At 31.7% G+C, this 11371-nt stretch overlaps 1 protein-coding gene across 1 annotated transcript; it reads right to left on the reverse strand.

Moving 5' to 3' along the window:
• Positions 1-4667: 4667 nt before the first annotated feature.
• On the reverse strand, positions 4668-10884 carry LOC132609985 (GDSL esterase/lipase LTL1-like). Its single transcript, XM_060324217.1, has 5 exons — positions 10571-10884; positions 9824-9951; positions 7262-7504; positions 5592-5844; positions 4668-5048 (listed from the first exon to the last, which is right to left on the reverse strand). Exons 1-5 carry the CDS (start codon positions 10809-10811, stop codon positions 4819-4821), a joined length of 1095 nt encoding a protein of 364 aa, XP_060180200.1. The 5' UTR covers positions 10812-10884; the 3' UTR covers positions 4668-4818.
• Between the last annotated feature and the right edge of the window lie 487 nt (positions 10885-11371).

Genomic DNA, 11371 nt, shown 5'->3' on the forward strand with positions numbered 1-11371 from the left:
GAACACTATATTTAATCTTGCCTTATATGGTACTTTTAGAAAAGAGAATTTTACACCATATGGTGAAATAGGACCCCAAGTATTATTTTTGTAGGTATTTTCAATTAATTACCCAACATAGTCGTGATAGCAACTTAAGAAAAACAGGGTGTATCCCTTGATTTTAAACTCATATTTTGGTTTCTGTATCCCACTTGTTGATCCATCCGCATCCCCAACTCCCCCTCCTCCTTTTTATCCCAACACACCAATTTTTCGCTATCTAAAGCATTTGAAAGTACCTCACCGGATGATTCGATTGCGTAAACACTGTTTGAGGACTTTGATAATGGAAGGTGGCAATGATATTGCTCACAGGTCGTACCGACAATAGTTTCTCTACCAGCGAAACGATCTATCCAGTTCTAGAACGAAACTCTCTTATTCTTCCTTTTTTCTTTTTATGTAAGTGGTTTTTGTATTGTTATCGTAGAAGGGTGGTGGTTATGGTGGCTTGTGTGATGGTTTGAAGGTGGAGTGAATGTATATCTAGTGCATATCTAGTGTACATCCGGTGTATATTATGGTATATCCGATGTATCAAAGTACATACAGTGACATATACATGACATACGAGTACATACAATGATAGACAAGAGTGTATATCACTGTGTATTGTATCCATGCCCCGTATATGTCAACGTATATCATTGTATGTCATGTGTATATCAAAATATAACTTAACTTACACATAATATACATTGGGGAAAAAAGAAAAGAAAAGGAAAACTTCTTCTCCATACCCATAACTTGACTTAGCCCAACCCATTAATTAGCTCAACCCATTTTGACTTATCCAATTTCAGCCCAACTAGCCTATTTGAAACCCCTACAAATAGACGTACTCTTCTACTACGTATCAATTGTAACTATTTCCTCGACTGATGAATTGGGTTTTGCCACAATGGTTAAAAGACTATAAGTCGGTCGAAGAAAAACAAATAGGAGGAACATAAGTCGATCAGACCATAGCATCACCAACTAAAATTTCAGTTGGATTTTTTCAAGGTTGAATATCCTGATTGACATTATACTTATTACGCTTTAACATCCCACCCCCTACTCTATAGGGCTTCATCCACACACTGTCCAGTGTCGAATACTCCAATGGAATACTATTAGGAAATTAGTAAGAAAATAAGATGAAGCAACAGGTCCCAACTCCCACAAACAACCAGGAATTTGACTTCTAAAGGCACATTCAACTTATATAGGAACTAGACGGCCTATGCCCGTGCTGCGCACGGGCCCAATACTTTAGATTATAGTGCATCTATGTGTATGTAGTTGTCTTTGAATAGTGATTATATATATTATGTTTAAAACACGATTAATATAACAATGTAGTTTGTGCTTCTTATCTAAAATTTTATTATATTAATGTTTGCTACGAATACAAAATCGACAAATTTATTAATATTTTTTAAAAGAGAAGACTTGTTTAAAAGGAAATTATTTTCTTCTCTTTGAGATAAAACAATAGCAATATTTAAGCATCAGTTGATACTTTTAATTTTAATTTGATTAATTTAAAGGTGTAAAAATACTTATTGTTTTTTATCAAATTTTGATTTGGACAATTCTAAATCAAATTATTAAATTAATTTTACATGTTTAAAACGAAACAAAGTAAAAATTGATTTTCTATTTAAACGAAGAAATACTATTTTTTTAATTTTTGGAAAATATTCTCGGTTTAGATCATTTTACTTGTCATGTTGTCTTTTGCATGGTTTTTTAAGAAAACGTCGATTAGAATTATAATTGACTAATTTACCTTATTCATTATTTGATCTCCATTTGATATATTTTTTTTTACGAAATTAATCTCTTTTCACATTTATTAGAGTAAGAATAAAACTAAAAAAGTAATTAACATAACAAATAAATGATATGGCGGAATAGCAAATACAACAGTTTAATAACTAGATTAGATCTGAGGCTAATATAAAAAAAGAAAGAAAACTGTATGGTTTGACCACTTAACTTTTTGAAGAAAAGCAATTTCATTTGCTCCCACTAATAGATTGATACGCACATGGCAATGAATGCATCATTATTGACTCAATGAGATACTTTAGAAATAACATGAATATTGTTTGATATTTTAATATGGAGTGCACTTTTTTTTTGACATTATTAATTTGTACTATATATATATATATATATATACTATGTTCAAAACACGATTAATATAACATTGTAGTTTGTACTCCGTATCTAAAAGTTTAGTATATTAATGTTTATTACGAATACAAAGTCTGCACTTTTTTTTTTGTCATTATTTTTTTTAATATGAGGTTCACTTTTTTTTTTTGATATTGCTTGATTTTGTTAATATGGGGTCCACTTTTTTTTTACAGTGAGTTTGGAGATGGTGGGTTTCACTTTTTTTTTATATTGCTTGATGTTGTTTAGTATGAGGTCCACCCTTTATGGGTGCACTTTTTTTTTTTTTGGACATTATTAGTTTGTACTATTTTTATGCATATAATATATATACATATACTTTGTTCAAAACACGATTAATATAACATTGTAGTTTGTGCTCCGTATCTAAAAATTTATTATATTAGTGTTTGCTACAAATACAAAGCCAACACCCTTTTTTTTAACATTATATTTTTTTTAATATGGGGTTCACTTTTTTTTTTTTTTTTAATTTTTTATATTGCTTGATTTTGATAATATAGGGTCCACTTTTTTTTTTTCCCATGAGTTGGGAGATGATGAGTTCCACTTTTTTTCTTCCTTTTTTTTATTGCTCGGTGTTATTTAGTATGGGGCCCACCCTTTGTTTTTTAAGGGACAACGGATAACGAAACATGGGTCTAAACCCATGCTTTATATAGTTTCTTCTTTTTTTTTGTTTATATTTTTTATATTGCTTGATGTTGTTTAGTATGGAACCCACCCTTTTGGACATTATTAGTTTGCACTATTTTTATGCATATATATATATATATATACACATACTATGTTCAAAACACGATTGATATAACATTGTAATTTGTGCTCTGTATCTAAAACTTTATTATATTTGTGTTTGCTACGAATACAAAGTCTGTATTTTTTTTTGATATTGTTTATTTTTTTAATATGAGATTCACTTTTTTTTTATATATATTGCTTGATTTTGTCAATATGGGATACTATGTTTAAAACACGATTAATATAATATTGTAGTTTGTGCTCCATATTTAAAACTTTATTATATTAGTGTTTGTTACGAATACGCACGTGACAATGAATCCATCATTATTGACTTAATGAGATACTCTGGAAATTACATGAATATTATTTGATTTTTTAATACGGGGTGCACTATTTTTATGCATATATATATATATATATATGCATAAAAATAGTGCAAATTAATAATGTCCAAAAAAAAAAGTGCACCCCATATTAAAAATATATATATTAGAATTATGGGGCCCACAATTTTTTTTTGCACTTTTTTTTTTGACATTGTTTGTTTTTTTAATATGGGATTCACTTTTTGTTATATATATATATATATATTGCTTGATTTTGTCAATATGAGATACTATGTCCAAAACACGATTAATATAACATTGTAGTTTGTGCTCCGTATTTAAAACTTTATTATATTAGTATTTGCTACGAATACGCACGTGACAATGAATCCATCAGATACTTTGGAAATTACATGAATATTGTTTGATTTTTTAATATGGGGGCACTTTTTTTTTGACATTATTAATTTGCACTATTTTTTTAATATTAGTTATTGTTTAATATATATAATATATGGGGCTCATAATTTTTTTTTAATATTAAATTGGGACGGACGATGAAAGTGAGCTCTATTAAATTGGGACGGACGACGAAAGTGAGCTCAACTCACTCTTCTAAAGGGTAGAAAAAATAGTGACAAAGCGGGTCCTAACTCCCAAACAATAAATAGTAGGATCGAGTAGGAGCCCGTTTGGATTGACTTATATGTTGCTTATAAGCTGTTTTGAGTTTTTTTGAGTGTTTGACTGGCCAGCTTAAAGTCATTTTGTGCTTAAAATAAGTTCAAAAAAATAATTGGGCCCATTTGACTTAGTTTATCTAAAGCAGCTTATAAGCCAAAAAAAAAAAAGTTAGATTACCCAACTTATTTTTTTTAGCTTATAAGCTGCAAACAGCTTATAGGCATAAGCCTATCCAAACAGGCTCTAGGTCGATTTTACAAAGAAAAAACCAACAGCTACCATGATATTGGAGATCGTAAGAGACTTGCATTTAAAGAAACAAAAAACGTCTCGAACAAAATCAAGTAATTAAAGCTACAACATACTATATCTTACTACTACATCCTTTTCTCTACTCAGGTTATTTACTCCCCCCTCGATTTCCTTTTACTAATCCAACATATTAATTTTTTATTTCATTTTTACTTGTCTATTTTAACAAATCAAGAGAGATCTATTTATTTTCTCAATTTTATTCTGATCATTCGGCAACCACTTTTCAAACTTATTGGAATACTACTAGTCAAATTTAATATTTTCAAAGCATAATTTAATTTAAATAACTTAGTAAAATAAATATTTAATAAATAATTTTTTAAGGAGAGTGCAAAAAGTTGATATTAAACCAGTAAAAGAAAACTGAGGTACTATTTAACAAAATTACAAAAGTTTTGAGCCTATAAGAGTAGCACTGATACATAAACAGATGAACGATACAACACGACAACCTAGAAGAACATTGCACATATAATACATGTTTTATTGGTACCAAATTCTTAAGTAGTACTACTACACACTACACAGAATCAATGGTCATAATGGTGCTTAAGTTCATAGGTGTAATGTACTTATCAGAACCAGTAAAAATTGTTTGAACAATAATCTTGTTTGCCTTTTCTGATGGATGGAAATTATCCCAAAATGCATATTCGTCTCTGTTAGGGCATAGATTTGATGCAGCTGTGCATAATCCAATTCCGTTGTAAGGTCCTTGTCCACAACATGCTATCTTTGATGAAACAAACCCTGTATAATAATTTGCCCATATAAAATTTGTTGATTAGTCAATTTAATTACTTATAAGATTATCGTACGTACGTCATTTGTTTTGGTTGCAAATGAAGGATTGATTATTACAGTAAAGTATAAACTTAACTTATATACATTGACAGTATAAAAAAGCTTTGCATTATCAGGTCACCTAGAAATTAAAAATAACTGTAGTAACCGTTCATAAATTAATAACTAAGAAAATAAGATATGTTACATGTTAAAACAATCTAGAATACGTATATAAGTTATTCTCTCCGATATTCACAATACGTGATCTTTTAAGGATTTGGCACGTCCATTAGAAAGATCACTTAATGACATGAATTAAGACGGTTATATGATTAAACTACTCAGTAGTAATTAAAAAGTAATGATAAGACTTTTTAGAAATATATTCAAATCATTACAAGGATAAACTGAGACCAAATTATTCATTTTGTATCAAATATGAAAGGTTATAAAATCACTTATTGTGGAGTACTGGAGGGCGTAAATACTTAGAAAACAAAAGCATACCGTAGTCTTGGGGATTGGTGATGAAGTCATTCTGCATTTCCATGGCATTGACAGCAACAAAGATATCAGAGCCAAGTTCTTGATTGAGACTTTTAATCATTTCAACAAGAAGTGGATTGTAAATTGCTGATGCTTGTTGAGGTCCCTTTGCGCATTCCCCATTTGAACTCCTAAAGGCTAGCTCAGCTGGGACACAACCCAGTGATCCACTTCCTGTCACTAGCACTCTTCGAGCTCCTAGATCATGTAGGCTCTGTACATTACTCAATATTGATTAGTTCTGGTTACTCACTAATTTCTACTTCATTATCAAGAAAACAAAATGATACTCCTAGCTAGTTTTTTTTTTTCTTTTCAAGATCCGCTTTAAGATGTTTTTTTTTTTCAAATTTTTTTTGGCCCGTTTGCCGAAATTAATTACGGGGTAGCTAAAATATACACAACATATACATTGATTATGTATATGTTAGGTATATTTATGTATATAGCATAAATCTATACATTTGCTGGCTATTATAGTTTTTTCAAGCGGTATAAAATGTAATTATCCCCTTCAAATTCCACTCCCACTTTTGTTTTTCATAGGGCGAGTTCAAAGTGAATTTTCATGACTAACATTGCTTTTATACACTTAGCATCTTATGGTGGATAGTTTTTAGGTAAGAAAGGAGCATTGAACTCTTGTTCATTACTCAGTATTTTACGTTACAAAGAGTCAAAGACAGATCCTCGGTAAAAGGCTGAGAATAAAAGGCCAAGATTGACTTGAACTTGGGGAAAACAATTAAATGCCCTTTTCTTCACAACTAATTAATTGGCATTTAGCACTAGCTACTTTTTTTTCACTCTTCTTAACAATGGGCCTAAGTTTTATGCACTAAAAAGTATCTTTATAATCCGGGCAATTTGCACGATTGTCCTTAGTCGGGAGTGGTCTTTAATTTTTATCCATCAAATTACTGGTATTTAATTTTTGCCCTTCGCTTAATTACCCGATGTTCTAGGTTCGAACTCTAGCACAATAAAAAATAAAAAAAATCGCAAGGCAGAGTTTCGTAGCAAAATTAGGCCTATTCCAGCAAAAATTAGACCTTAAGGCAAACTTTTGCCCAAAACTAGGCCTTAAGGCAAACCTATGTCTTAAGGCCTAACTTTTGCCTGAATAGGCCTAATTTTGGGCAAATGTATGCTTTAAGACAGAGGTTTTGCAAAAGCATTGTCTTGCGAAATTCTTTTTTTTTTTTACTGAGCGGGGGTTCGAACCCAAAACCTCGGGGTATTTTCGGCCACTTTTTTAAGCGAAGGATAAAAATTAAAGACCAGCAATTTGAGGGGCAAAAATTAAAGACCAGCGCCTTTGAAGGGCAATCCACCCAAAAAAAAGTTATAATCCTGTCATTTATAAAATAATTATAAATAAATTTCTATTAAAATACTTAATTGATAACCCAGTAAAAATGATAACTAACATGTATCACAAGTTAAAATTCATTGGTATGTGTCAAAGTTAGATACGTTGACAGTGCAATTATTATTTACACCATTAGGATAAGTGTATACTATCTGCATTACCATTTTAAATACTTGATTATTGTATAAATATAGTTATTTTTACACCGTCGGTGCATAGAATTCAAACTCAACATAAAGTACTAATTAAATCAAATTACCTTCAAAATCTTGCGGTACTCGGCAATAATGAAATGAGAGTAATCCTCGAGGTTGTATTGAATACTTCTGGCGGAAAATGAAGTCAAGAAGTAGTTGTTGACATAGTCATTGCCACCAAGTGTAATGAGGACAAGTGCATCATTCACTAGCCTCTGAGTTTGTTCTTCTCCTATAAGTGCACTCACCCTATCTTGGTATTGTTGGAAGTATTGAAGTTGATTGGGCATTCTTATTATATTCACCTATACATAACCCGCCAAAAACAAGTTTTAGCAAAACCAAATTAGAGACACTTTGACCAAAAAGCATATATATATATATAACCCACATCATCATCATCATCATCAGATCTATTGGTCTAATAAATCAAGAATAATAGTGATTAGTTATTCTAATATAACTTTTCCACATGGTATGGACAATTTCTTGATGCTTTTTTTTTTTTTTTTTTTTAAATTTTAAATTTGGGAGTAGGGAACTACAAGGTGGGGAATCGAACCCTCACCAACTAGGTGAAAGTTCACGTAGCAACCAACTGAGTTACTATGATTCTCCAATCTCTTGACGTTGAATATGCATTTCTCAGTAAATATGGATTTTTTGTGCAAAATTTAAATTTATAGGTCAAATTTTAAATTTTAAAACATTGAAATTCTAGCTTTTAGGTGAATTTAGAATTTGAAATCTGAATTTCAAGTTGAGGTTGAAGGTTTGTCCAGTATGTAATAAACAAACACAAATTTTAATTAACTTCAAATTTGAAGTCCAAACACCTCGGATGTAAACATTATTTTTCACTTATAGCTACACAAGAAGGAATGCTGACACATGTACAAGATATTTATACACTCTTTAAGTTGTTATCTTTTTCTTCTTCGGGTGTGTTCGGTACGGAGGAAAATGTTTTCCTGAAAAATATATTTTTGAAAAATAAGTGAATTTCTACTTACTTTCTCATGTTCGTTTGGGTAGCGGAAAATAATTGAATTTCTTACTTATTTTCTCATGTTCGTTTGGTTGGTAGAAAACATTTTCAGGAAAATACCCACCCAAGCCCCACAACTTCACCCCATACCAAACCAACCCACCCACCCCCAATTTTTTTTTATGAATTTTCTAAAGCACCACATCCCCCCACCCCGTGTAAACCCATACCACACCAACCCCCCCAATCATACACTCCCTAACCCAATTTTTTTTTCTGGATTTTCTAAACAACCACATCCCTCCCCCTCACCCCGAAATTTTCAAGTTTTTAAAAAAATTCTTAATTTTTTTTTAAAAGTTACTTTTTTCGGATTTTTGCACCACCCACCCCAATGACCCCACCACCCCCTCCAATAACCACACAAACTTTTAATTTTTATAATTTTTAATAAAGGTAAAATTAAATAGGAAGTAGAAAATTCGGGAGGGGGTAGGGGGTGCGTGCGGGGGTGGGTGTAGAGAATAAAAAAAGAAAACTTTTCAAAACTTAAAAAAAAAAAAAAATTGGAGGGGGTGGTGGGATGTCAGGAGGGGGAGTGATCGTGGGGGCGGGTGGGGTGAAAAAAATAAAAAAAGAAACTTTTAAAAATTTTTTTAAGAAAAAAGAAAAAAAAAATAGGGGTTGGGGGGAAGAAAAATTAAAAAAAAGTTTTTGACAAAAAATTAGGGGGGGAGGTGAGGTAGGGGATGGGTGGTGCAAAAAATAAAAAATAAAAAAATTCAAAACTTTTTTTTAAAACAAAGTTAATTTTTTTTTGGGGAGGAGGGGGGTGCGTTGGCAGGGGTGGGGTGGTGGAAGTGGTTGGAGTTTGGTGATTGATGGAATGCATTTGTAGGCTTGTTTTCTCTATTTTTATTAAGAAAGTAATTTTTTTTATTTTTAAGTAACTTATTTTTTTAATTTTTTTAACCAAATAAACATGAGAAAATTAAACTTCTCGCGGCTGTCACTAAGAAAAAAAGTCACTTGAATGAGACGTCTATTGAAAATTCGTAGTTAATTCAATGGTTGGCAAGATTAATTAACCTCATAAAAAAGTGTGCCAATCATACCACTCCCTGACTTTAAAATGGGGAAGCTGACAATTTGGGGAAGTGAGGAGCTAATGGCCCTATTCAACATCAAAAGTTAAAAGTAGTTACGGACTTACGGGTTAGTAAACACTCCGCCATCTTTGATCAATTATGACACGTAGGAAGTATTAGTAATTGAAAGATAACTAAAAATAACTGCTCATCATAAGTGGAATTAGTAACTTTGAAATTAAAGCAAATAACAAATTACAACACGTTGAATTATAGTCCTAATGGAAGCAGATAACGTGTAGTCACACGTTAAATTTTTGACAGGGTAAAAACTTGTTGAACTGTTCGTGTGTTCACATATATAAGCTAAAAAAAAAATCAGTTTTTTTACAAGTTGCTAACTTACAACCCTGCACATTCACCATTTATTGTTCCTAGGGGCTTTCCTTGACTTATGATAGAGGATCAATTTTACTTTCCATTGAAGTTACCCTAAAAATAACACAAAAAGACTTGAAAAATAAAATATGCAGAATATTTAGACTTACAAATTGAATCCCAGTATCGTTAAGAATTCCAATTCCAGCAGAAGCAAAATTTGCTCCCACCAGCAACTTATTTCCTGTAAGAGCAGGATCCAAATACGGCAATGTTGGCTCAGCACCAAGCTGTTGGCCTGTTCATGCACAATTTCCATAATAAATAAACGAAAAAGAGTAAAAAAATGCTTCTAACGTATTGAAAATAACTTAAATTTGTCATCATTCCAAATATTGGATCCCAATAGCCCTAAACGTTAATCAGAGGCGGAGCTACAATTTTGAGATATAAAGTTACTGTGTTCCTAATAAATTATTGATACATATTAATTAAGTGAATAATGGGTCTACGCTAAATTAGTTATTGGGTTCTGCCTAACCCGTAAATGCGATGCTAGTTTCTGATGAAGAGAAATACCCCACATCGACCATGTGCCGGACTCTGATATCATGATTAAATGGACTTTGAGCCTAACTTGCCCCGGTCTTAATTTCAGACTAAAAAAAAGCCCCTTCTTTTAATGGAATTATGAGATGGAACATTCAGAGCTTTAATTAAATATGGTTTAATTAAATATGTGGCATCAGTTTATTAGTCCACGTAGATTTAGACCCAAACCATAAATGACCAAACTTCAAAAACTTTCAATAACGCCTCCGATGCTTCACGTTTTGCGACTGAATAGATTTTAAAAACAACAATGTCACACGGAAGACAATCAAAAAAAAAAAAAAAAAAACTCTGAGGACACTCACTTATAAGATCAGGAATGTTAAAGCCATTAGAAAAACGGCCAGTAGGTTGGTGAGTGGGATAATCAACACCATAAGGTGGAGAATCAGCTCGTGCAGTAGTTGCCAAGAAGTTGTTGTTGCCATTGTCAACTAGTGAGTCTCCAAACACAAAAAAAGGACGAGGTGCACCCTCAGTGTAAGTTACAAATGTGAAAAAAGTTAGAAAAATAGCCAAGGTTGTAGCAAAACCTGGATTAGCCATTGAGAAAAAATTAAACTACTAATTGAGGAACTCTTTGTTGTGTGTTTATGAGATGTTTAGTGCAAATGACTGAAGTAATCAGGCATTTATTTATACAGGAGAAGTATTGTATTTGATTTCGTTGTTGGTTGAAGCATAATAAATAGGGGGCTTAAAAAGCATGAGAGTGAGTAAAATCTGGGGCCAACTGAGCAAAAATTTAAAAACAGGCTTTTGACAAATTTGCTTTTACGACATTTGGAGTAATTTCATGTTTTCTACCATGCAATATTTGAACATATAGCTAGTACTATACTTAATAGCTAGCTTTAAGGATTTAAAGTCTATCTGCAGCGCCATCGGCTCTTGATTTTTTTTTTTTTTTTTTTTTTTGGGTTTTGTTTGCCATTCGTGCATAACTAAAACTAAGCGTATAAGTTTTATACACGAATGTTGTGAAAAATGAATCCGGCTCCTCTCAATTTTCCAATATTTCCATCTTTTTAAGTTCTTACTTGAATCCATGTGAGACATGTATCATAGTTTAAAACTAATAGTTGAGATTTAACTAAGTAAAGCAA

The sequence above is a fragment of the Lycium barbarum genome, chromosome 9 (genome assembly GCF_019175385.1).
Source record: "Lycium barbarum isolate Lr01 chromosome 9, ASM1917538v2, whole genome shotgun sequence".
NCBI classification, from domain to species: Eukaryota; Viridiplantae; Streptophyta; class Magnoliopsida; order Solanales; family Solanaceae; genus Lycium; species Lycium barbarum.

Coding starts and splice junctions, on each gene's coding strand:
- LOC132609985 (XM_060324217.1), bottom strand. CDS start 10,811: ATGGCTAATCCAGGTTTTGCTACAACCTTGGCTATTTTTCTAACTTTT. Junction 5,845..7,261: donor AGTACCGCAAGATTTTGAAG/GTAATTTGATTT, acceptor AGTAATGTACAG/AGCCTACATGATCTAGGAGC. Junction 5,049..5,591: donor CACCAATCCCCAAGACTACG/GTATGCTTTTGT, acceptor ATTATTATACAG/GGTTTGTTTCATCAAAGATA.